The sequence below is a fragment of the Lucilia cuprina genome, chromosome 4 (genome assembly GCF_022045245.1).
Source record: "Lucilia cuprina isolate Lc7/37 chromosome 4, ASM2204524v1, whole genome shotgun sequence".
NCBI classification, from domain to species: Eukaryota; Metazoa; Arthropoda; class Insecta; order Diptera; family Calliphoridae; genus Lucilia; species Lucilia cuprina.
Genome location: NC_060952.1, coordinates 8,740,895 through 8,763,768, shown reverse-complemented (window position 1 = coordinate 8,763,768; position 22,874 = coordinate 8,740,895). Strand labels below are relative to the sequence as shown.

The window sequence follows — 22,874 nt, the reverse complement described above, 5'->3', positions numbered from 1 at the left end:
TCTTTCTGTGAGAAGTTATGTAAAAGCATTAAAAATATATAAATTTTTTGAATAATCAACCAAAATATAAATACCAACATACATAGTTTACCATCCCTGGTTTGTAATCAATGACGATATAAACAATTTGAGAAATTACTGCAGAAAAATACCTAAATTAAAAATTTCTCAAATCCATTAAAACATGACGGATCCCTGGTCGGTCCAAGGTACAAAAGAAGTTATACGACAAGATAATTCCACAGACAAGTCCAAAGAAAGTACTCCAACTGAAAGTCCTGATCCAAGAAACGATTCCCAAACTTTGGGGTTTGAGGATAGTTTCATACAAGAAAAAGATACAAATTCAAACACATTCGAAGCTCCTAGTGCTGAAGATTCTTCCAAAGAAGTCGTTGGATCTCAACACCAACCTCTCCCTGATTCGGAAACATACTTGCAGAGTTTAGGTAATTACGCCTTTAATTTATCAATAAAATAAGGGGGCGGGGAAGAATATTTCAGTTTTAAATGAAATATGCTAAATCATATCTACCTATTGAAATTAAGAAAATAAATTGATTTTTTAATTTTCCTGCCAGAACGTAAACTTGAAAAACTAAAAAAAGGTTCAAAGCTTGTTGACGCTTTAGCGGAAAAGCGGGAGGATTGTCTGCGCTCTATGCTGCAGAATAATTCCAGCCAGGGATTAAATAATGATATATTGCTAGAGTTAGAAGCTAGCATTACCAATACTGATTCAGCTGTACAAAACTTGTATCGTCAATTACAACCCGTACAACCGGTAACTGTTGGAGAAACTGTACATATTGTTAAATACGATCAATTGGACGAGCAACGTTTGGTGCAAGAAGCAGCCGAAGAACTGGATGAAAATTTGCCAGCTAGTCGTTAATTTTATTATTAGATATCCCGTTGGTCAAAAAGATAACAATGAATTCCCCTTTTGGTGAAGTTTTTATGTTTCTTACTAATTTAGCCTGGAAGAGTCGCTTAACCATACCAGTTTTGGTAACAACTGCATTTTTAATTATGGATATACGTTTACAGATTGAGATAAATATACAATCTGGACAAGTGGTATGTTTTAAGTATTTAATTAAATTAATTTTGTCGAAGAACAAAACAGATTTGCAGGATTTATTTAAAACTTATTTTTTTATATTTTTAATTAAGAATTTTTTATAAATCTTGCAAATTTTACTAATACCAGAATAGAATAAATTCATTGAAAATTATGAATTTGTAGGCGGCTGCCGAATTTAATCGTCTTGATAATGATGGCGATGATGAGTATATCGATAATAATGATGACGATGATGATGAATATAATTATGATGAATATACTACAGATTCCAGTGCGGATGTAGATGATGAAGACGATGGTGAAAATGACAATTCATGGTAGTAGTTATGTGTTTAATAAATATTTTCTACTTTAACAAAGATTTCATTAGCTTCTAATAATTGGAATACTTCAAACAGCTACTTGTTATTACTATTGAATTTAAAACAACACAAAAATAAGTTGATTTTTTCTTAAAGAAATATGTATTTATATAAAAAATATTTATTTCCATAAAACGTTTTTGCTCAAAGTCAAGTTTTTTTACATGTAAAGTTTAATCAATTCATCACTTACAGCTGAAGGTGTTAAAATACCTAAATCTGTAAACAATAGGGTTATATAAGCAGGTGGTGTATAATCTACCAAAGGATGAACTTTGGAAACATCACTCAAGTGTTTACGTGAGTACTAGAATAAATTAAAAAATCATTTTAGTAGTAATAACTAAAGATTTAGAAAATCTTGTGAAATCTATTACCTTGTATTCATCTGGCAAATCTCTTTGATTCAGAGGATATAGCCTTGTAAATTTGAAACTTTCGGCAAGTACATAGAAAGGTTTTTTCATTTCTCTGGCACACAGACCCATGGTAAAACTACCAATACGATTAATAATACCACCACTTTCTACAACTGCCTCTGCTCCCACCATAACAAAATCTACCGATTCCATAACATAGCCAGTAGCAGAATCTAAGATCATGGTGCAGTCAATACCAGCTCTTTCTAATTCAGCTATCATTTGTTCACTAAAAACGGAAAAATTGTATTCCAAAAATTATTAGAAGATCGACTATTTTTAACCATATTTTTGTCATGGTTTACATATATAAATTAAAAATTTCCTAGAATATTCATACTCACCCTGAGTTATCTGGTCCGCCTTGTGTAACAAACACATGAAACTGTTTATTGGCCTTGGCGGCAGTCAGTAGAGCTTTTAAAACTACACGGGATCTGGAATGGGTCAAAACGCGACAACCATCGGTAATAAACTTTTGAGCTTGTTGAGCAATAACATTACGAGAATTCAATAATTTGGTTAAAAATATTTTGCCACGATTTAACATAATCTCGCGACATTCTTCCATGCCTCGATCATCCAAACTTAATGTAATAAAACGACAAAACAATTCTCCGCCTGAAACCACAGCAGCAATGGAAAGATCTGTGTTACGCATGGCGGCCACAGCTTCTTGCATGGTGTTTTGTAAAATATGAATAGTGCCAACTAAAAAAAAAAAAAATAATTAAGTATTTATTGCTCATTAAGGAATAATAAGTTTTACTTACATTGTTTCTTTTCCAAAATCATTAAAAGAGTTTTAATGGCCGCAATGCCTGATGAGAGATCCTTGTCATCGTCCAGCAATTTAAGGAAATATTTGACCACGTCTTTATAATAATACAATTTTATTTTCAAATTTGTTAAATAATCTTTACAACTACTTACCAAAATCATCTTTCTTTTGTGGTGATAAAGGCATTTTCTTAAATAATTTACAAAATATTAGCGAAATTTGTTAAAAATCTTGACACGCATAGCAGAGACCTGAGCCGACAAATATAATAGCGGCGGCAGCAGTCACTAAAAATGACGGCGTTAGTTTTAAATTGACCGTAAGCCGGCTTAGTTTTCAGTTATTTTTAAATTTTTCATGATTTTAAATAAAAAAGAAAATATAAAATAATTGGAATGGTCCAGCCAAAGTAAATTAATAAAGTAGCATCACTTGAACAACTGACTATTTTTTTTAACTATAGTTTCCATAGAAAAATAAAATTAGTTGTCAAAGTTTATTTTGAAAATTGTTAACATTGTTTATGTCGCCATTTTTAAATTGTGTTTTGCTATTTGTTAAAATTTGTGAAAAGTTGAAAAAATGAATTAAAAGTGGGTTTAAAGTAGTTTAAAAGTGTTATTAATTGTATAATATATAATACTATAATTAAATCCTTAATATTTTCAACTTAAAAGTAATATTTTATATTTATGTTTTGTTCACTATGTTCATTTTTTTTAATTTTATTTTGACACATTCTTAGATTATTCCAAAAACAAAATACATGCGTTTGTTGTAGATGTTGTTGTACAACAAGAGATGTCGCTACTTTATTAATTTACGTTGGGTCCAGCAGCATAAATTTTTTATTTTCATAATAATATTTTATTTTTTTAAAAATGATACTCAATTTCAGTTCAGTTAAAAAACAATTTCAAAAAGTTAAAATTTCATTAACTATTTTTTTTTTTTTTTTGAAATTTGAAATAGCATTTATGTGTATATTTCTTCATATTACTGAATTATAAGAATTGTAGGGATCACGAATTGAATTGTACCGGAAGAATGCATAGTTATCTGCTGGTTTCGTATATTCTGTACAAAAAATAATTTAACATATCAAAGGTGATGAATTATACGTAAGATATAACTGCCATATGTGAATTATGTTATTCAAGTTAGATATATTAAACAAATTTTTCAGAAGAAGCATTGCAGTTGAAAAATTCGGACAAAAATCATTGATCAACTGTCATTGAACAAATTAGAATAAGGTAAAGAAATTAAACAAAATATGACATTTAAAGCAGAACATTTTTGGCGGTGGGGCATTTATCCGAATTTGCATAGGTCTCTATTACCTCTGTTTTTGTTAAACAGCTGTGATTTGTTCTATCTATCTATCTATCTATCTATCTATCTATCTATCTATCTATATTTTTTTGTAAAAATGTAAAAGGTACGACTCATAATTGACCCTATAACCTTTATAAGGCCCACCTCAGAAAATTAACTGTCTATAAAAAAAACATCTATAGCAATGAAACTCGATATAATCCATAATTGACTCTATTATTGCTCTACTTAAACTCACCTGCAAACACAACAACTGTAATAGGTGCCTCCACTTTCTTAAAAAAATGTTCGTCAAAGTTAAATAAATTATTATTTAAGATCATTACTTACGTTCTTTAATATTCTTGAACTTTCGAAACAAATCATTTTATGACAGACATATCATTTTATGACAGACGATTAACTAAAAAAGAACTTTCAAAAATGGCGCGAAAACATGTAGGACCTGGTTCACACAGTGAAAAAAAGATTAATAAATTTTTCTCTCACACAAAAATCAAAAGTTTCCCAAAAAAGTTTCCCAGTGTGAAGCAGGTCTAGCAAGCTGCACAAAAATCGCTGAATTTTTCCGTCAAACAGATTTTGTTTGATGTCGGATTTAAAATACATTGTGTTTGACGACCTAGAAAATTCTGGTTTGTCAAACCGCAATGTATTTTTCGTATCTCGTGAAACACGAAACTTAACGATTTTAATCATTCTAACTACAATGGTTTTCCAGATATACAATTTCATGTTTCGATTTCAATATCATAGAAAACTCAAAAAGTACCAAAAAATATCACTTAGTACCGGTGTTTCGAAAACTCCCCGTTAGCATATTTAGTGTTTCTTGAATAAAATCAAATTTCCCGTTTTTACCCCTTTTGGTACTATTTTCCTTCCCATTAACGAAAAAAAATTCTGTTCTATAAAGTTGCAACATCGTATTTTGAGCCAGTTATTATGTATTCATATGTATAAGTTAATAAACCAAAAACAATGTTTCATAGAAAAAATACCAAAAATAAACGTTCGTCGTGTTATGAAGGATTCAAAAATATTTGTTTAATGTTCTCTGGTTTAATTGTACTTGTAAATATTCGGCCACCATAGTGTTGGAGACAACAAGAGCTTCACTGAAAGGCACACCAGACAGACATCGCGCTCTATTATTATGGGTGTATGTTAGTGATTCTGCTGAGATCAATGGTATAATAATAAGTACGTATCCCAAGTAGGAGATAATATACCATGTCACCACTAGCCGACCGACCACCACCCGCCTAGGTGACTAGGTAGGTATACAATTGCCACTCTCTTGTGGGCATTCTTCCAGGAGACCATCAACGAAGCTGGTTTGATGTCAACTTAACCTGTTGCAGGTTAAGTTTGTTTATTTGATTTCGGTTCATCTGGTAGCTTTATTTTTGAACAGCTGTGATTTGTTTACGTGATTTTCAGCAATCTGGTATACATTTTTTAACCGGCTTTTATTTGTTTACAACACTTTTTGAAAGTTTGGTAACCCTTTTCACAGCTGTTTCAGCAGCTGGCCAATGAATTTATTTTCATTGACGTGTGAAGTTTTAATTCTGCTAGATTTTTTTAACAAAAAATATTAAATTTGTGGTAAAAATATTAAAAAAAGTGAAAAAATAAAATTGGAATAATGCTAAGTAAATTAAATCAAAAAGTTTTATAAAAATGTTATAAATCTTCTGAAAAAATAGAAACTAAAATATTTAAGTGCTCTCTAGAGGCGATAAAATGTTCAAAATCGAATCCTATATAACACCTCTTATACTAAACTATTTGACGAAATATGTCAAAAATATACGACCACAAGATTTTCAAGTTTCCTTATGGGAGGGTGAAGTCACATTCCATAATTTGGATTTACGTTTAGATGTGTTGCAACAAGAATTAGATTTGCCTTTTCAATTTCTTTCGGGTCATATACACGAATTAGTCATATCGGTGCCCTGGACTAAAATCACCTCAGAACCTATAGGAATATCTATTAATACAATCGAATTTGTATTGAAATCGAATCGTGAAGATAGTAGTGGCACTAAATCTCCCACGGGCAGCAGTTCGCCACAACATCAGTCGACGACGGAGGTGACTAGTGCCAGCAATCGTAACAATGAGCGTGAGGATACCTCATCGATGGGTTCCAGTTTGGCCACAAAAATTCTCAATAATATTAATGTGCAATGTCAGAATATTATTTTGAAATATATAGAAGAGGACATTGTGGTATCTATGAATGTTCAACATCTAAGCTATGGTCCAGCCAATGAACAGTGGCAATTGGCCATGGTTGATGTAAATCCAAATAAGGTATTAATGCGGAAATTGATTAATGTTTCCGATTTGACTATATGTTTGGATAAACGTAATGATGCGGGTCAAATTGATGTTTGTCAAGAGCCGGTAATGTATCGGTAAGTAGGTTAGATGTTTTTTTAATAAATTTAGACAACGTTTCATTTTATTTTCAGTTGCACTTTAGAATGCCGCGTTTTACGTAAATACAATAGTCAAACCATGGCCAACAGCAGTACAACGCGTATAGGTGTATTTACTCAAAATCTAGATTTAAATATTTCCACCATGCAAATACCTTTACTAATGCGTCTCATAAAATTCATTACACAAATGGTGCCAGAAAAATCAAATGCTTCTGATGCCTCTTCAACGGCACCAGATGATTATGGCGCATCAGATATGGCCTCAAATAAAGCAAATAGCGGCGGCACTTACTTATCGTGGGCATGGAATATGTTACCAAGTTTTAATCTAGTAGATGAGGTCAAAGATGAAAGTCATATAGATGATCCTGCAGGTCATACAAAAGACATTGGTATTTATGTGGAAGAGTTGAATTTGACTCTTAAAAATTCGGAATTTATTAATGATGCTATAATGGGTGGTATTAAACGTATACGTTATATGCCTATTGTACGCTTCACTATTGGCGGTTTATATTGGGAGCGTGTTATGTCAAAGGAGTTGGAATGGTCCAATATGAAAATGGGTATATCAAGTATTTATGTAGAACCTTTGGGCAGTTATCGCACTGATGATCAGACAAATAGTTATGCCATAATAGATACAGCTCCGGTAAGTGTGGAATGTATATATTTTTTCAAAATGTTTTCGTTGATATTTTTACAAAAAAAATTATAAATTTCTTTAAAATTTTATTTTAATTAAAAATTCTTTACTAATTGTTTTGGTCTTTCTCCTAGTTTACCAATATTCGTTCATTCATTGATAAATCTTTGTTTGATGATCAATGCATGATTGCTGACAAAGGCTGGGGTGTCACAAATTACGATGATTATATGGCACGAATCACCGATGACTATTTACTCTATCGCAGTCCCATATTTGCATTTGATGTTATAAATTATCGCTCAACCCATACAGAGAGTCAAGAGGGTCCTTCATCAACATCCGGCATAACAAACACTACAAATGAGGGCAAACTAATGGATTTATATAGACAATATCGCGTTCTAGCGGCCGGCATAACATTTCGTTATAATCAAACATTTCTACAGGTTAAAAATGTGATTAAAACTATAATAGATTCATACGATTCAACAGCATATTCATCAAATGTTGTAGAGAAAACAGAGACAAATACTGCAATTGCAACAAATACACAAAAAGTCCTAATACCAACAGAACATAGTAATGTAACAGTTGGTGGTGAGGCAGTTGAAACAGATGAAGCAAGATCTCACTTAGCGGCTAGAACAAGTGGACATTTAGCAGAGGGATCACCCAAGTTACATCCGCCCTTAGTAGAAGATTATGATGCTTTGATGCAGGGCGTACCCTTGTGTAAATATAAAATTGAGCTTAAACGTATGCGTTTAGAAGTTTATGCTAAAACTGAACCAGAACCCTCCTTACGTATACATAGAAAACTGCCTAATGCTGTTAAGAATAGCTTGCCCTACATGCTGTTGTATTTTGATAAAGTTGAAGGTACTCTTTCAACTCCCTTAAATCCGGATAAATTAGTTCATACTACTTGCCAGTTGCCGGATAAGCCTCAGGAGTTATTGAATGCCTGTTATGATAATTATGATTTAAACATCAAAGACTTTTCTATGGGTCTAATAGCACCCTCTACTGATAATTTAATACGATTACTAACCATACCCAAATTACAGTTGAATTATGGCAAATTATTGCAACCTCATTATTGGAAAACAGATGAAGTTCCTATTAAAAAATTGGATTTACAATGTGATATAATTAAATTACAATTCACCAAAAGGGAATTAATAGCAGGTTTACAATTATTTTATTCTGCTTTAAACTATGAGCCACAAATGGTCATAAAAATGGTAGAGGTGCTAAATCATTCTCAGGTCTTAGCCGATACAATGTCCTTGAATACAGTGTTATCGAAATTAATGGTAAAGCAACGTTATTATCATAGCTTTGGCATATGGAATGTAAACTTAGCAGCCTTACACTCTGATGTGGTAATTGGCAGAAAAACTTCACAATTACGTCGCTATAATGTCCTAAATACACAAGCTAAAATGCATAACAATCAAAATAAATGGTTAGAGTTACAACTGCAATATCCCAATCTCTCTGCTCAAGATGAACCATTGTTAAGTCAAACGAAATCATCTAAAAAAGATGCTAAAGATCATATAGAAATGGCAATAGGCGTATGGATGGAAAAATTTAATTTAAATGTCGATAAAAATCTATTGGAATTTTTATCTTTTGTTACGCAAGAAGAAAATAAATTAGCAACAGGTGAGTTTGGCTTGAAAAAGAAATTGTTAAAATTCTTTCTAATTATTTTTTTTTTCTAACAAAGATTTTTCCACAGAAATAGAAATACAAACACAGAACTTACAAAATCCTACAGTGTCTGCTAGTCATGTTACCAGTTCCGCCCACTCGACATCGATTGTCTACCAAACCAATAACACAATGCCACAAATATTTGGACGTAAATCATCACGTAATTCTAGTTCTTTAAGAAAAATATCCCAACCTGAAGAAACTATACATTTTAGTTCAGAAAAGGATGAACGCTTAGAACTGACAGTAACAGATCCCATTATAATCGATATACCCGATGAAATACCACCCGAAAGTGATGAAGAAAAAATCAAAAAATACTTTAAACTATTTAACACCATAATAATCTATATCGATATAGCACAAAGTCAATTGGATGTTAGTAATACTAGCTTAACAACTGACAATGAGGATGTCTTAAAAAAACTATATACTAGAATTAAACTGCCGAAAATTTTGCTAAAATCAACATTTGCAGAATATATAAGTCGATCTAGTATGAGGCTAAAAATTAATCCGCCTCTTAATGCGAAAACAACTTTCAACTGGACCATACAATTTCAAGAATTGGATATAAATACCATTGAAGATAGCAATATAATGCCGGTACTAAAACCTTGGCAGACTACTTTAACCGTAGCCACTACTAAACGTAAACAAGCTGTTACCATTAATACCGATCTAGATTATACTTTTAAATCTCAATCGCGCACAAGTTCACCTCTAACAAAACCGAAAAGTAAAAATCCAAAAGAACGTTCCACTAAACTAGTAGAAAACTCTTCAGTATCTTCAAATTCTTTAAAAGAGATTTTCTCCGGTAGTGAGCGATCACCACCACCCTCACCTAAACCCAGCGTACGTTCGAAGCCTGCCACTGTGGATAATAGCGGAAATAATGAAAAGTTTGAGGAGATTATTTGCCTTAATTTACATTTAGATTCTTCTACCATACATTTGTTTGGCAATAATGTTAAAATATTGCAATTACATTGTGGCCACTTGATGAGTGTTTTGGAATTGCTACAAAAGATTTCCAGTACTCCATCAACATCGTTGTCGAGTAAAAGAAAAAGTAATACGAAAACTTCACAGATTCCTTTAATGATTTTGACTTCTTCGGAAGAAAATCAACATATTAAGGAATTTATGGATTTGGATAGTAATTCAGATGTCTCAGCTCTTCCAACTAATGAGAGTAAGTTGATTTTTTTTTATTTTGAATGCATATTTGTTTGCTTGTAGAGAAGCTATTGGAACATTTATTAAAAAAAACTAAAACTATTGTCAACAAGTTAAAACAAAATCTGTGAAAACTTCTTAATATCGAAGTTCTATCTATGTATATAAAAAAAGACCAATTAACACCTTTTTACCTCATTTACAGAAAAATCTATCCTCAACAAAATATCTCTCTTTTGTCAATGGACTATTGCCAAAGTTGTGGCCGAAGTTGAAAGTGCCCGCGAGCAAACGCATAAAAGTAAACTTGTAGTAGAATTTGAAGATTTTCTCTCCACCGTAGATCAAGGACAAGATTTTACCAAATACACCAGTAAAATTGGTAATTTTAGTTTAAACTATTATCAAAAATCCGATAGATACGATTGGTTGCAACAGGAATATTTACGCATGCGTATGATAGCCGAAAGCAATGAACATCCATTCCTCAATATCATCTTAACGAAAGTGAGTTTAAAAGATTTCTACAAACGTATTGGTGTCAAACGTAAAGGGGAGGTGGGACGTCATATTAGTGAAATTTTAATAGTAATGCAAGCTATGGAAATTATAGTAGACTTAGATCGTATACAGGAATTTATGGAACCTTTGTGTGTTATAATGGAGAAAAATCAGCAAAATTTAGAAAGTAAAAATGATAAAGAAAATATTATAATAGCTTCGGAATTACCGCTGGTGCATTTCGAAAGTAAAGGTATTACTTGCTATTTTCCACTGGATAATCTTAAGAAACAATGCACGGTTTTAATTTGTAAAATTGATAGCATTAACGTAACACCTAATCTACAAAATCCTCTACAACGCAAACCCTTAAGACCGGATGTTTATGGTAAAGCAGCCAGTATGGGTATATTAAGTATACCCGGCTCTATTGTTGAGGATAGACAATATGAGTTAACTCTAAAGAAGTTATCAGCTGCTTCCGGTAATTGGTTAGAGATTTTAACACATATGCGTAATAAAGCACAAAATGTACACACTAATCCCGCAGTGGAATGGAATAATCCAGAGCGTAAACAATCATTAAAATTAAATGAAATTTTCAAGAATTTCACTTTAATAGCTACTTATGCTCCGAATATAGTTTATAATAATATTTTAATTTGTGGCCAGGCCATAGAGTTTAATTGTGCTACAGATTTTATTGCTAGCATTAATACTGATCAATTGAATATGTTTAGCTGTCATTTGAGAAGATTACAAAAAATATCAGAGTAAGTTTTTATGAAATAAAAACAATAGTTTCCATAATTTATAATATATATTCACACTTTTAGAACTGTTAACCAGGTTTGCAAACTAAAACCTTCTCCTACAGCAGCTGCTAACTCAAAAACCCAATCTGATACAACTATTTTCTACTCACCTGAAAGTTCCCACTCTACAACAGTGCTGCGTACAATTAAATCTCTAAATAGTTTAACAAAAACCACAACTGTGCATCCTGAGATAAGACGTTTCAGTCGTTTAGGTTCTCAAACACAATTTGAGTCGATTGATGAAGACTCTGAACCACCACCGTGCAAAATCGATTCGGGTGTTGTGTCTCAATCTTCTAAACGTTCTCTAATAACAAAAGACATTTTGCATTCAGCCAAATCCAGTTCAACTAATATTATTTTGGAAAAACTAACAGAATATCCACAAAATAATCATATACAAATCAAATCTCTACCGAGAACTGTTTCATTTGTAGCAGGTGTCTTTCTATTTAAAATATTCGATTCCAAATGCAGTGACACAGAAACTCAAGTATTATTTGAGGTTGAGGAAATTGAAAAACCTTTAATATCATTTACCATATCTCAGCCTAGCTTTATGGTTACACAAAATATTTATGATTCTATCATTAATTTTTCCATATTCAATTTAAGTGTATATTTGCCAACCATGAATGGTTTACAAACGAAATTGCCAACAAATTTATTTCCAGAAAATATAATAGATACCATGCCCGGGGATTTAACTTCAACAGGCATACCTCCTTCACTGTTTACTTATAAAGCACATATGACCAAACAAAAAATGCGTGAAATTGATATTGAATTAGCCAAACCATTGGTGATCACCATTAGTGAACGTAATGTAGCCGAAATATGTCGAAACTTAATGATTATCTATAATGCTTTGCAAGTCTACACTTGTGTTAGCCTGCCCTATGAGGGACCGCTATATCGTACATCCAAAATTATGCTTATGAAAAGAAATACTCTAAATGCCGATCGTTTGAATATCAAATGTAACAATATTGCTCTCAAACTTACCGATCATCAGGACTACGAATGTAAATTGGTGTTCAGTGATCTTAAAATAAATCTTAAATATCTTACACGTCCCGAAAAGTGTTCGGCTAAATATTCTTTGGGTGCTTTGTATTTACGTACGAGTAAAAAGGTGTTTGTACATCCTATTTCACTTAAGGGTTCTATGGATTTTGTTACTGAACCCTGGAATCGTTTGCCTCTTATCAATGCTATTATCAAATTTAATGTTATACAAATAGATTTGGGCATTTATGTTATCTTACAATTAAGACAAGCTGTCCATGATTTGAATACAATACTTAGTTATGTAAGAGAAGAATTGTTACGTTTTCAACGTTTACATTTACATGATCAGGGTGAAAATAATGAGGCAAAATTGAAACATCTAAAGCCTTTAAAATGTCCGAATGTTAGTACCTTTATACAGAATAATAAGAGTTTTAAAAGAGAGGAATTCTATCAGGATGATTTGAGGTAAGTAAAAAATTTTATATTTATACCCTACACCACTATAGTGGGGTGGGGATTAAGACATGTCCGTCCGTCCGTCTGTCCGGCTGGCTGGCTGGCTGTCCATGTAAACCTTGTGCGCAAGGTACAGGCCGTAATTTTCAAGATAATTTGATGAAATTTGGACCAAGCATGTTTTTTGGCACAAGGACGAAGCCTATTGAAAATGGTTGAAATCGGTCCATTATTTCACCTAGCCCCCATACAACCGTACCTCCCGATTTGAACTTTTAAAAATTGGCACAAATAAGTTTGATATAAGTATAAATGATACTGCAGATTTTCGTAAGGATCGGCCTATATTTGACCCTAGCCCCCATACAAACCCCCCTTCAAAAAATGACTTAAACGTCTAAAATTGACTTGTAACCATTTGTATCACAATGAAACTCAACAAAACTAACTGTTATTTAGAAATATATCCTTTTCCCAAATTTACCGAGGATCGGCCCATATTTGACCTATATAAAGCCTCATTTAGAAATTTTAGTTTTTTATCAATAAATGGCTTAAATATTTTGGAATTATGGTAATATTCAACAGTTTCTTTACAAAAAATAAAAATTTTATAAAAGTAAAAATTGTAAAAATATACTCATGGTGTAGGGTATCATATGGTCGGCCATGCCCGACTACACTTTCCTACTTGTTTTAATTTTATTTTGTTATAATTAATGTTGATTTTAAACTCATCATGAAAAAAGAATTTGAAGTATTAGTCATATACATATACTATTCTGGATCCTTGTAAATTTCTGAACCAATCAAGTCATAAAAGTACATCTATCCGAGTGTTAGTCCTTTTGTCCGTCCGTCTGTTAAAGCACAATCGAGACTTGGAGACAAATGTTCTATAAGCCTCATTGTTTCACCCAGTGGAGAAACATTCAAAGCTGCCAAAATGCCGCCTGTAAGGACTGTAACGGGCTGCATACAAATTTCCTAGGAACATCACCTGCATGAGGTAACGAATGTCCTCCCAGTCAAGAGACATAATGTCATGTTGACCAAACAGTTCCTCATGGGATGTCATCGGAGGAGTCATCCCAATTTTAACATCACACAGTTTGATACTCCTCTGAGGCATGTCAGAAGGACCTTCGTATATACGAGGAAAGCATATGCAGATATGCGCAGGATCCATTGGATCCTGAATGAATATCATACTTGGAGGTAGCCCACCGCCCATTGCAGACACGGAAGAAAACCTGCCTCGGAAAACAAGAGTAGTTCTGGCACAACTAAGAGCGTATAGGCCGTGCCGTCCCCAACGAATGTCATGCATGTGGTCAGGGCCCTCATAACACCCACCACATATTCAACTGCTCTGCCAACCCTACTTCACTCTGTCCAATGGATTTATGGGCACATCCAGTTGAAGTATTACAATTTTTAGGCCTGGACATTGATGTTGTTGTAGCAGCGACACGTGTAAAGACGGTGTGGCTGGGTTGACAATCTCTGGTCGTTGTTCGTTGAACTCCGAGTCGTTCCGGTGCGAAGAACCGATTGTCGTGGGAACGGGACATTGATGTAGAACCCTCCTATTAGATTATTGTATAGTTTTAGCTGTTACAACAACAAAATCATTGTTCCGAACAAAATGGAATTCAGAAATATATTATTTTGGGCTGTGCCTATAAGATTCACAGCCGATTAGAACATTCTAAATTTGTCCTAATTATTGCATAAAATTATTTTCAGAGCTGGTGCTTTTCAATTTGTGGAATTAATGTCTGACAGTGTTCTGCCACTGCCCTATCAAATACAAATCATAAAAAAAGATTATGGCATAATATGTTGGCGTTATCCTCAACCTAGAAAAATGTGTAAAATTCATATTTATCCAGTGCCAATGGCGGTAAGGAATTAAAATAAAGATTTTTAAAAATTTAACATGCAACCTTCTTTTTCTTAACATTATATATTGCCAGGTGGAAAATCCCATACACATAAAATGTCGCATGGAATACTTTAGTGAAGTACATGAATGTTTTCTACATTACTGTGATCTATGGCTTTCGGAAACCAATTCCAAAGATATTAAACTACCAGAACGAGAAGTCTGCGCCACCATTTGGCGCGTGGTTATTATGCAATCTTTAGTTTCGGTAAATGGAGAATGTTTTGATACCAGCGAAGAGGATGAGGAATTACATTCTATAGCCAGCATGAATATAGATGAAGTATTGGGTAAAGGTCGTCAAGATGCTGATTTTATTTTACACCCCAAAGTATTAGTAGGTTGTATGCGTGTTGATACTACATTCCAATCGAATTGTGTGCCAAAAGTTCAATTATTACTAAGCTGTAATTTGCTTAAAGTTAAACTTCTTAATCAGCCAGATGAAAATGCCGATTTGCCACCACTACTTAAGAAATTCCATTTGTCCAAAACTACTCATATATCTCAAGCGTTTTTAATGTTGATTATGCAAAATATTAAATTTCATTCCACTTTCTACGATAAGCAAAAATTCAATTTAAATGTTGCTTTTAATGCCAATGTAAAATGTTTGGATTATGGTTTTCTTAATATGATTTCTCTACTGGAAGAGACCACAGTACAATCTTATATGGAAATAGATAACAAGAAAAATATCATAAATGCAAATTTTGTCTTTGATCGTTTGCAGTTTAATATAGGTCCAGCCATTATACATACGCTTCTGTCCTCGAAGAATCACTGGTCTGAGTGTTTGGATTTAGATGAGCGTCGCATACGTCACGCCTTAATACCTAAATGTATAATAGTAAATCGTACCATGACCTGTCTGGCTTTTGGTCAAACTGGAACTCACGAACGCATACAGTTAAATCTCAAAGAATGTTATTTGTATTCATTCCGCAGTGATTATCATAATCAAGAATTGACCTTTTACATAACGGATGAGGAAACAAATACAGTGGATACTTCTATGTCGTTACATATACCATTCAAATTCGAAAGTCAACATATGGAAAAATTTTTACGTGTTGGAAATAAAGTCATCACCGTTAAATTGCGCAAATTATCCAGTTCTCAAATATTCGTTTTAATTAAGGGTCAAATAGAATTAGTATCAATGGTTGCGCATAATTTACGTTTAGAATTCCGTCATGAGGGTAAAGCTGTAGAAGTGGCACATAAATCTTTGGAGTATATTATTGAGAAACAGGGTCGCAACTCATTTTACCATAGTGTGCAGCAAAATTCAAATATATCAATGAGGTGGGTGTTGAAGGATATAGGGGGGCTGCTAATGAATAAATATTTGTATGTCTCTTGTTTGAACTATTTTCAGACTTAAATTGGCTGATAATAATATAAGGGCTCGTACAGGTGATATTCCATTGAGAACGAATAATAAATTACCCTGGTTGGTCAAAGGTAAGTTCTTAAATAAAACTTTATTTCAAATCTAACTTACTAACTTACTAACTTACTAACTTACTAACTTACTAACTTACTAACTTACTAACTTACTAACTTACTAACTTACTAACTTACTAACTTACTAACTTACTAACTTACTAACTTACTAACTTACTAACTTACTAACTTACTAACTTACTAACTTACTAACTCACTAACTCACTAACTTACTAACTTACTAACTTACTAACTTACTAACTTACTAACTTACTAACTTACTAACTTACTAACTTACTAACTTACTAACTTACTAACTTACTAACTTACTAACTTACTAACTTACTAACTTACTAACTTACTAACTTACTAACTTACTAACTTACTAACTTACTAACTTACTAACTTACTAACTTACTAACTTACTAACTTACTAACTTACTAACTTACTAACTTACTAACTTTACTAACTTACTAACTTACTAACTTACTAACTTACTAACTTACTAACTTACTAACTTACTAACTTACTAACTTACTAACTTACTAACTTACTAACTTACTAACTTACTAACTTACTAACTTACTAACTTACTAACTTACTAAATTACTAACTTACTAAATTACTAACTTACTAACTTACTAACTTCATTTACTTAAAAAATTTCTTTCTCCCCTTCTTAGTTCCCATCAACAGCGACGAATTCATAAGCTTTTGGATAAGAGTACTACGAGAAGACATTCCTGGTCTAGCAACAGAAAATTTTAATCCTCAAAAAATACTCATCACAATATGGCCCATATTTGAAATTTCCTCCATGTTAAGTTGTGCCATACAGGCTAAGGAAACAACGGGAAAAGAAGCAGAAATACATTTACCTGGTCAAGGTGCACGGCACATACTCGATGTACCAGCTACTCATTTAACCGAACATAACATTGAGTTCATGTACGGTTTTCCTTTAGGTACAGCTTCAGCCAAAAGTTATACGCTAAAATTAAAGTCTTTAGATTGGCAGAAATTCTTTTGGTATGATGAACAAAAATGGAGTATAGAAAATACTTTAAGTATTTTAGCTAAACCTTTAGCAAGAAATTGGCCCCTAAACGATGAAGAAGAGTTAAAAGTAAAAAGAATCTCTGAATCGAATCATGGTATAGATGTTATATACAATACAAGAGTAACTAGAGAATTTGCATGTACCCTCAATTTGGAGGTGGCACCCTGGGGTATGTTTTTAAATGCCACTGGGCTACAAGTGCGTGTTTGTGAGTTGGGTGTACAGCCCAAAGAACTAATGGTAAATGCTAATGGTTTGGAAATGTTATTCAATATATCACAAGGATTCAGCATAGGCATACGTAATGGCTCTAATTGGATACAATCCTTGCCGATTTATTTAGAAAATGCCATAGTTACGCAAAGTAAACATTTCTATACCGTAACCGAAGGTGATTATACTGATATTGTCATCTTGAGAGGCGATGAAGTGATCAAATTTCTTTTAACTTTAAAAATTGAAAATAATCGTAAAATATTTAAATTATCTTCAAAATTTGCCGTAGTAAATCATACCAAAAATCGTTTATGTATTTTACCATTTGCCATGGATCATAAGGAGAGTATAGCGAGAAAAGATGTAGAACGCTTAGATAATAATACGACCAAGACAGTATTACGAGCAACCCCTTATAAAGAGAATAGTATAGGCATTTCGCTAAGTCAATTCTATGATATAAATGCTCAATGTGCACAACGTTCCGTAGATTCGGCGTTTATTTATTTTGTTGTGATAAAACATTGTGCCGATTCAGAAATTTCCATACCCATTCCCTTAACGCTGCCCTTTAATCGTAAATGTTTTAGCATACAGAATGGTCGAGAGTCTATAGCTTTAATGGTATCGCTGATTGAACATGATCAGGTTTACTATTTAACCATTTTCGAGGATGTGGCGCCCGCAGTTTTGCTCAATAATCAAACCGATTGTCCTTTTATAATTGCACAAACGAATGCCGGGGAAAATAGTAAGGTATCCTCCACGTCACCAGAATATGAGGGCAAACATTTGGAATGGCATCATGTGATACCTAAACAAAGTAAATCCTATTATACACCTCCTGAATGGTATAGCCACTTTCCCGATGTCGAGACTACTTTGTGCAATATTACTTTGGCTTTATTTGATGGTAAGTTTTCGGTTTTATTTGTTTTGTAATTGAAATCCAAAAATTTAAACTAAATTTTAATTAAACATTTTGTTTTAATTGAAGATTTATCTACCAAAAAATCTATAAAATGGTCTAAACCCATACGTCTAGATAAAACATGGAAGAAATTCTTGCATATACCTGGTCATGGTGATGTTAAAGTTATAATCTGTGATAAACATCGTGTTATTAGATTAAATATTTATTATATATCACAGGTAAGTTTCATTCAGAAGAAAAAAGCTTAAAAACTTTGAAAGAGTCTTTTAAATTCGAATAGCTTCAAATTTTCGAATAAAATTTTAAAAAACTTATATTCCGAAATTATTTTGAACATAACCACAAGTTCGAAATTTCGAAAACGATTAACATAACTTTGAATTTTCGAAATCCTCCCAAGTTTCTCAAGTATTTCGATTCGAAAGAAATTGTTTTCGAAATGCAATGTATTTAGAAAACTTTTTTGTTTTCAAATAGAGTTACAGAGTAATCCCTAAGACTATTCCTTCTAGTGCGATATTCAACAAGAAAGAGCTTGTATAAATCTATATTTCTTAATATATTCTTATTATTTGAAAATTTTTAGCAAATGGAATTCTCCGTTAAAGACTTACGTTCACGTCTCTCCACCACCGAGCCCAAAGAACCCTCTCCGACAGCAGATCAAACTTCCTCCTCTTCATTACTACTTCCAACAGCGAAAAACTATCAAGAAACCTCCCAACAACTAAATACCGAAATTTGTCAACATTTCCGTAATGATTGTGATACTCTAAGACAGGATCTGAAAATAAGATTTTTTGTTAAGGAAATAAATTTAAGTCTACACACCGACAACACTGCACGTCAGTATATGAAACGTGAAGTAATCGCCATATATGCCGATGATCTGCTGATAGCCTATGAAGATAACGAAGATGAACGCACGATGAATATAGTGATACCTAACTTACAAATCGATAATCAATTGTTTTCCACCGGAAAATATGATTTTCCTGTTATATTATGTGCCGAAGAGTTATATGAAAAAAATGACTATTTACCCGAGCCATTTTATTTGGAAACTTTTTACAAGATTTTAAAAGATAAAAACATAATGATTAATATTAAATTAAAACTATTTGAAGATGAATTCAAAATTAATTCATTGAATTGTAAATTGAGTCCCGTAAGAGCTTACATAGAGGATGCCTATATAACTGACTTCTTAGACGCCTTGGTGGAGTGTGAACCCTCTAACTGTGCCTACAAGCCAAAATTAGAATATGAACGTAAAATTTTGATAGAGAACCAAGTTAGCATACCCAAAGATGTAGAAGCTCAAGCTATCTATGCAGCGGAACCTTTGCAATTGAGAAAGTTTTGCATAGAACCTATGAGCGTTTTATTGTCGGTGCACACTTCTGTAAGACTTTATATCGCTTTGGATCATTCACCTTTATCGTTTTCCTCTTATGAACGCTCACATCTATTGACTCTGCCTCTAAAGTTTGGTCAATCTTTGGGTATGCATTATTTATCGGGTGCTATATTTGGTGCTGGCTGGGTGGTAGGTTCTTTAGAGATCTTGGGTAGTCCTAGTGGTTTAGCGCGTTCTGTTACCACTGGCTTAAAAGATTTTGTTTCCCTACCGGTACAAGGTTTGTTTCGTGGACCCTGGGGTTTTATTGTGGGTGTCACTCAAGGCTCAGCTTCTTTGTTAAGAAATGTAACTGCTGGCACAGTGAATTCGGTAACAAAATTGGCAGCCTCAGTGGCTAGAAATTTGGATCGTTTAACTTTGGATGAAGAGCATATCGAAAGAACTGAGGCTTTAAGACGTTCTCGACCACAAGGTTTCACCGAAGGTTTTTCACAAGGCATGACTGGTTTGGGTATAAGTATTTTGGGAGCTGTAGGTGGTTTGGCGCATCATACCCTCGAGGCTCGTTCTCCTGTCGAGGTGTTTACCGGTTTGAGTAAAGGTCTGGTGGGAGCATTTACAAAACCCATTAGTGGTGCTGCTGAATTGCTGGCTTTAGCTGGTCAAGGTATGTTGCAAACAGTGGGCTTTAATGCCATGCCCAAACAACGCTGCCCCTCTACTTGTCGCAACTTGGCTACCGAACCATCTGGTTATCGTATATGGAAGTTATTGCCAGTAGAATTGTCTTCAGATCAAATATTATTCTATCATGAAATCACTTTGTCAGTGGAAGATCAACTTAAGCGTGGTTATGTTTTCTTAACATCAGCTGTATTTGCCATTACTGAGGCTGAGTGGGATAAACTACAGTTTGCTTTCCCTGTCGATAAGGTGGAGATAACAGTCGATAATCAGGATAAAACCTTGTATTATGTACATTTGAAACATGAAAGAGAAGATATAGAAGAAGTAAGTTAAAATCAAAATTGTCTAGTGTTTTTGTAATTTTTAAAACTTTGCACTTTCTTTATAACGTTTCCAGGATGTCAGCTATACCAATGAACGTATTATGAATTTCCTGCACACCTCCTCTATTAAAATGACTTCCGATTCACTTTATGATTTACTACAGACGGGTGGCTCTCTAGCATCTGGCGGTTATAGACGTCAGCAGACCTTAGATTGGTCATTCTATATAAGCGAACATTTGGGTGAACATATAATGCGTTATTTTAAAATATTAAATTCAAATATTATTAAAAATTAAGTAAGTTTATGTTTAAATAATATACTTTTTTATATATACACACATATATCCAAAGATTTAATTTCACAACTACCCCCTCCCCTTTGTTTTGAAATGTTTTTATTTTAATATAAATTTTGGCTTAATACAAAATTGTAAAAGGCAATGAAAAATCTTAAAAAAGACTGCAAATAGTATCATGTTGTATGTGTATAACTTTATATACTTTTTTAAATTATAAATTGTTTTAGCGTATTACTTACTACTTTAAATTTAAATTATACTATAATTTTTTGATAAAAAATAATTAAATTTTCTTTTTTTCGTCTCTTTTACAGTTATTTCTTAAATTATCTTGTTAAATTTTGTTCTCAATATAAATGTTAAGATTTAAACGCAAATGAACTAAAAGGTAAGTTATATTTTATAATGTTTTATAAAAATTGGTTTAAAAGAATGAAGAATCGGCTTCTAACTTCATTTGAAAACATTTAACTGTTTTACATTAAATAATTCTTTACTTTTGTTCTATTGATTTTAAAAAATTTTACCTTATTTTGACCAATTTGAACTTTTATTAAATACATATTACTTTATGTAATATTTAGTATCAGATAAAGAAAATGCCTCCAGTCATAGACAAAATATTATACATTATAAACTAATTTTACTCTCGAAAATCCTCAAACCTCAAAGCTAAAAAATATTATGTAAAAGTAAAGGTAGCTTTACGTAAACTGTTTGATGATATTATAGCTGAAAATTACCTTAGTTATGCGAAGAGAGAGAGAAAGAGAGAAAAAAAAAACAAATAAATAAATTGAATTTATTATGGCGAAAGATGGCTGGTAAAATTTTTCTTTGCACGAAAATGTTTAAAAGCTAAAATAAAATATAACGGTTATAAAAACTTGCTTGTTGCCAACAAGGACAAGTAATTTAAAAAGTAGGGGAAATAAATAAATGAAAAAAAACTCACTTTAAATACAAGTACAAGTTTATGGTTGGCTTTCGCGAAAAAAAAACCCTCATATTTCACTGAAGCAACTTTACACATGTGTATGATGATGATGGGTTTTGTAATAATTTAGTTTTACTTTTTTAAAAGGAAATTTTATTTATATATTTGGTTTTTTTTTTAAACACGATTGAAATATACTGTGTAATTGTGTGAGTGCGTTATATGTAATACATAAACGTTGGCTTACTATGAGTGTGTTTGTGTGTATGTAGCTATTACATTTCCGTTTCCTTTTCATTGCACATAATAATGTTGTATTCCATTAAATTGCACTTTTTATATACATACATATTACATACATGCATAAATGAATTCGATCTCCTAACTACAAGCATAAAATATGCATAAAATTCACTTAAACCCTGCAGTTTGTGGTAACATATCGGGCTGAATTTATGTTTAGTTGGTGAACTATCTTAAAGGCTTTGGATCTATTCAGCTTCTGCTTTATTAATACTAAACTTAGTAAGTATACATGTAGTAGTTTATATTTTTTTGAGTGTAAATTGTTTCTTTCCAAAACTGTAAGGTTGTGTATGGGAGTTTTTTGCGGTTAAAGGTTTTTTGCTGTTACTGAAAAGAACTATGCATTTTTGTTGTTATTAAAAATTATTTATTTAAACTTGTGCAGAATAATACATAATATGTACTTTTTGATGTTTTTTTCAAGCAAAATGATTGTACGGTAAGCAACAAAATTTAAGTCATAATCTAGTCATAGTCTAGTCATAGTCTAGTCATAGTCTAGTCATAGTCTAGTCATAGTCTAGTCATAGTCTAGTCATAGTCTAGTCATAGTCTAGTCATAG

The 22,874-nt window shown here is 32.6% G+C and overlaps 4 protein-coding genes across 4 annotated transcripts; 3 read left to right on the top strand and 1 right to left on the bottom strand.

The window, feature by feature from the left end:
* Positions 1-90: 90 nt before the first annotated feature.
* LOC111686020 lies at positions 91-1,061 on the top strand. Its single transcript, XM_023448321.2, has 2 exons — positions 91-449; positions 582-1,061. Exons 1-2 carry the CDS (start codon positions 185-187, stop codon positions 893-895), a joined length of 579 nt encoding a protein of 192 aa, XP_023304089.2. The 5' UTR covers positions 91-184; the 3' UTR covers positions 896-1,061.
* LOC111686030 (aspartic acid-rich protein) lies at positions 934-1,603 on the top strand. The gene is made up of 2 exons (XM_023448330.2): positions 934-1,080; positions 1,250-1,603. Exons 1-2 carry the CDS (start codon positions 934-936, stop codon positions 1,406-1,408), a joined length of 306 nt encoding a protein of 101 aa, XP_023304098.2. The 3' UTR covers positions 1,409-1,603.
* Positions 1,604-1,609: 6 nt separating this feature from the next.
* LOC111686012 (translation initiation factor eIF-2B subunit alpha) lies at positions 1,610-2,926 on the bottom strand. The gene is made up of 5 exons (XM_023448310.2): positions 2,802-2,926; positions 2,642-2,743; positions 2,213-2,579; positions 1,827-2,097; positions 1,610-1,756 (listed from the first exon to the last, which is right to left on the bottom strand). Exons 1-5 carry the CDS (start codon positions 2,833-2,835, stop codon positions 1,610-1,612), a joined length of 921 nt encoding a protein of 306 aa, XP_023304078.1. The 5' UTR covers positions 2,836-2,926.
* A 2,678-nt stretch (positions 2,927-5,604) lies between these two features.
* On the top strand, positions 5,605-21,351 carry LOC111686297 (vacuolar protein sorting-associated protein 13B). Its single transcript, XM_046950708.1, has 13 exons — positions 5,605-6,416; positions 6,474-7,095; positions 7,224-8,763; positions 8,828-10,012; positions 10,202-11,270; positions 11,334-12,794; positions 14,535-14,691; positions 14,765-16,041; positions 16,115-16,200; positions 16,867-18,372; positions 18,457-18,611; positions 18,980-20,767; positions 20,841-21,351. Exons 1-13 carry the CDS (start codon positions 5,737-5,739, stop codon positions 21,063-21,065), a joined length of 11,751 nt encoding a protein of 3,916 aa, XP_046806664.1. The 5' UTR covers positions 5,605-5,736; the 3' UTR covers positions 21,066-21,351.
* The last annotated feature ends 1,523 nt before the right edge of the window (positions 21,352-22,874 follow it).

Bases quoted from the DNA above. Each gene is read 5' to 3' on its own strand.
- LOC111686020 (XM_023448321.2), top strand. From the start codon at position 185: ATGACGGATCCCTGGTCGGTCCAAGGTACAAAAGAAGTTATACGACAA. The intron at 450-581 runs GTAATTACGCCT...TTTTCCTGCCAG, and splicing joins AACATACTTGCAGAGTTTAG to AACGTAAACTTGAAAAACTA.
- LOC111686030 (XM_023448330.2), top strand. From the start codon at position 934: ATGAATTCCCCTTTTGGTGAAGTTTTTATGTTTCTTACTAATTTAGCC. The intron at 1,081-1,249 runs GTATGTTTTAAG...ATGAATTTGTAG, and splicing joins ATATACAATCTGGACAAGTG to GCGGCTGCCGAATTTAATCG.
- LOC111686012 (XM_023448310.2), bottom strand. From the start codon at position 2,835: ATGCCTTTATCACCACAAAAGAAAGATGATTTTG. The intron at 2,098-2,212 runs GTGAGTATGAAT...TTCCGTTTTTAG, and splicing joins GGCGGACCAGATAACTCAGG to TGAACAAATGATAGCTGAAT. The intron at 1,757-1,826 runs GTAATAGATTTC...AATTTATTCTAG, and splicing joins ATTTGCCAGATGAATACAAG to TACTCACGTAAACACTTGAG.
- LOC111686297 (XM_046950708.1), top strand. From the start codon at position 5,737: ATGTTCAAAATCGAATCCTATATAACACCTCTTATACTAAACTATTTG. The intron at 11,271-11,333 runs GTAAGTTTTTAT...TCACACTTTTAG, and splicing joins AGATTACAAAAAATATCAGA to AACTGTTAACCAGGTTTGCA. The intron at 16,201-16,866 runs GTAAGTTCTTAA...TCCCCTTCTTAG, and splicing joins ATTACCCTGGTTGGTCAAAG to TTCCCATCAACAGCGACGAA.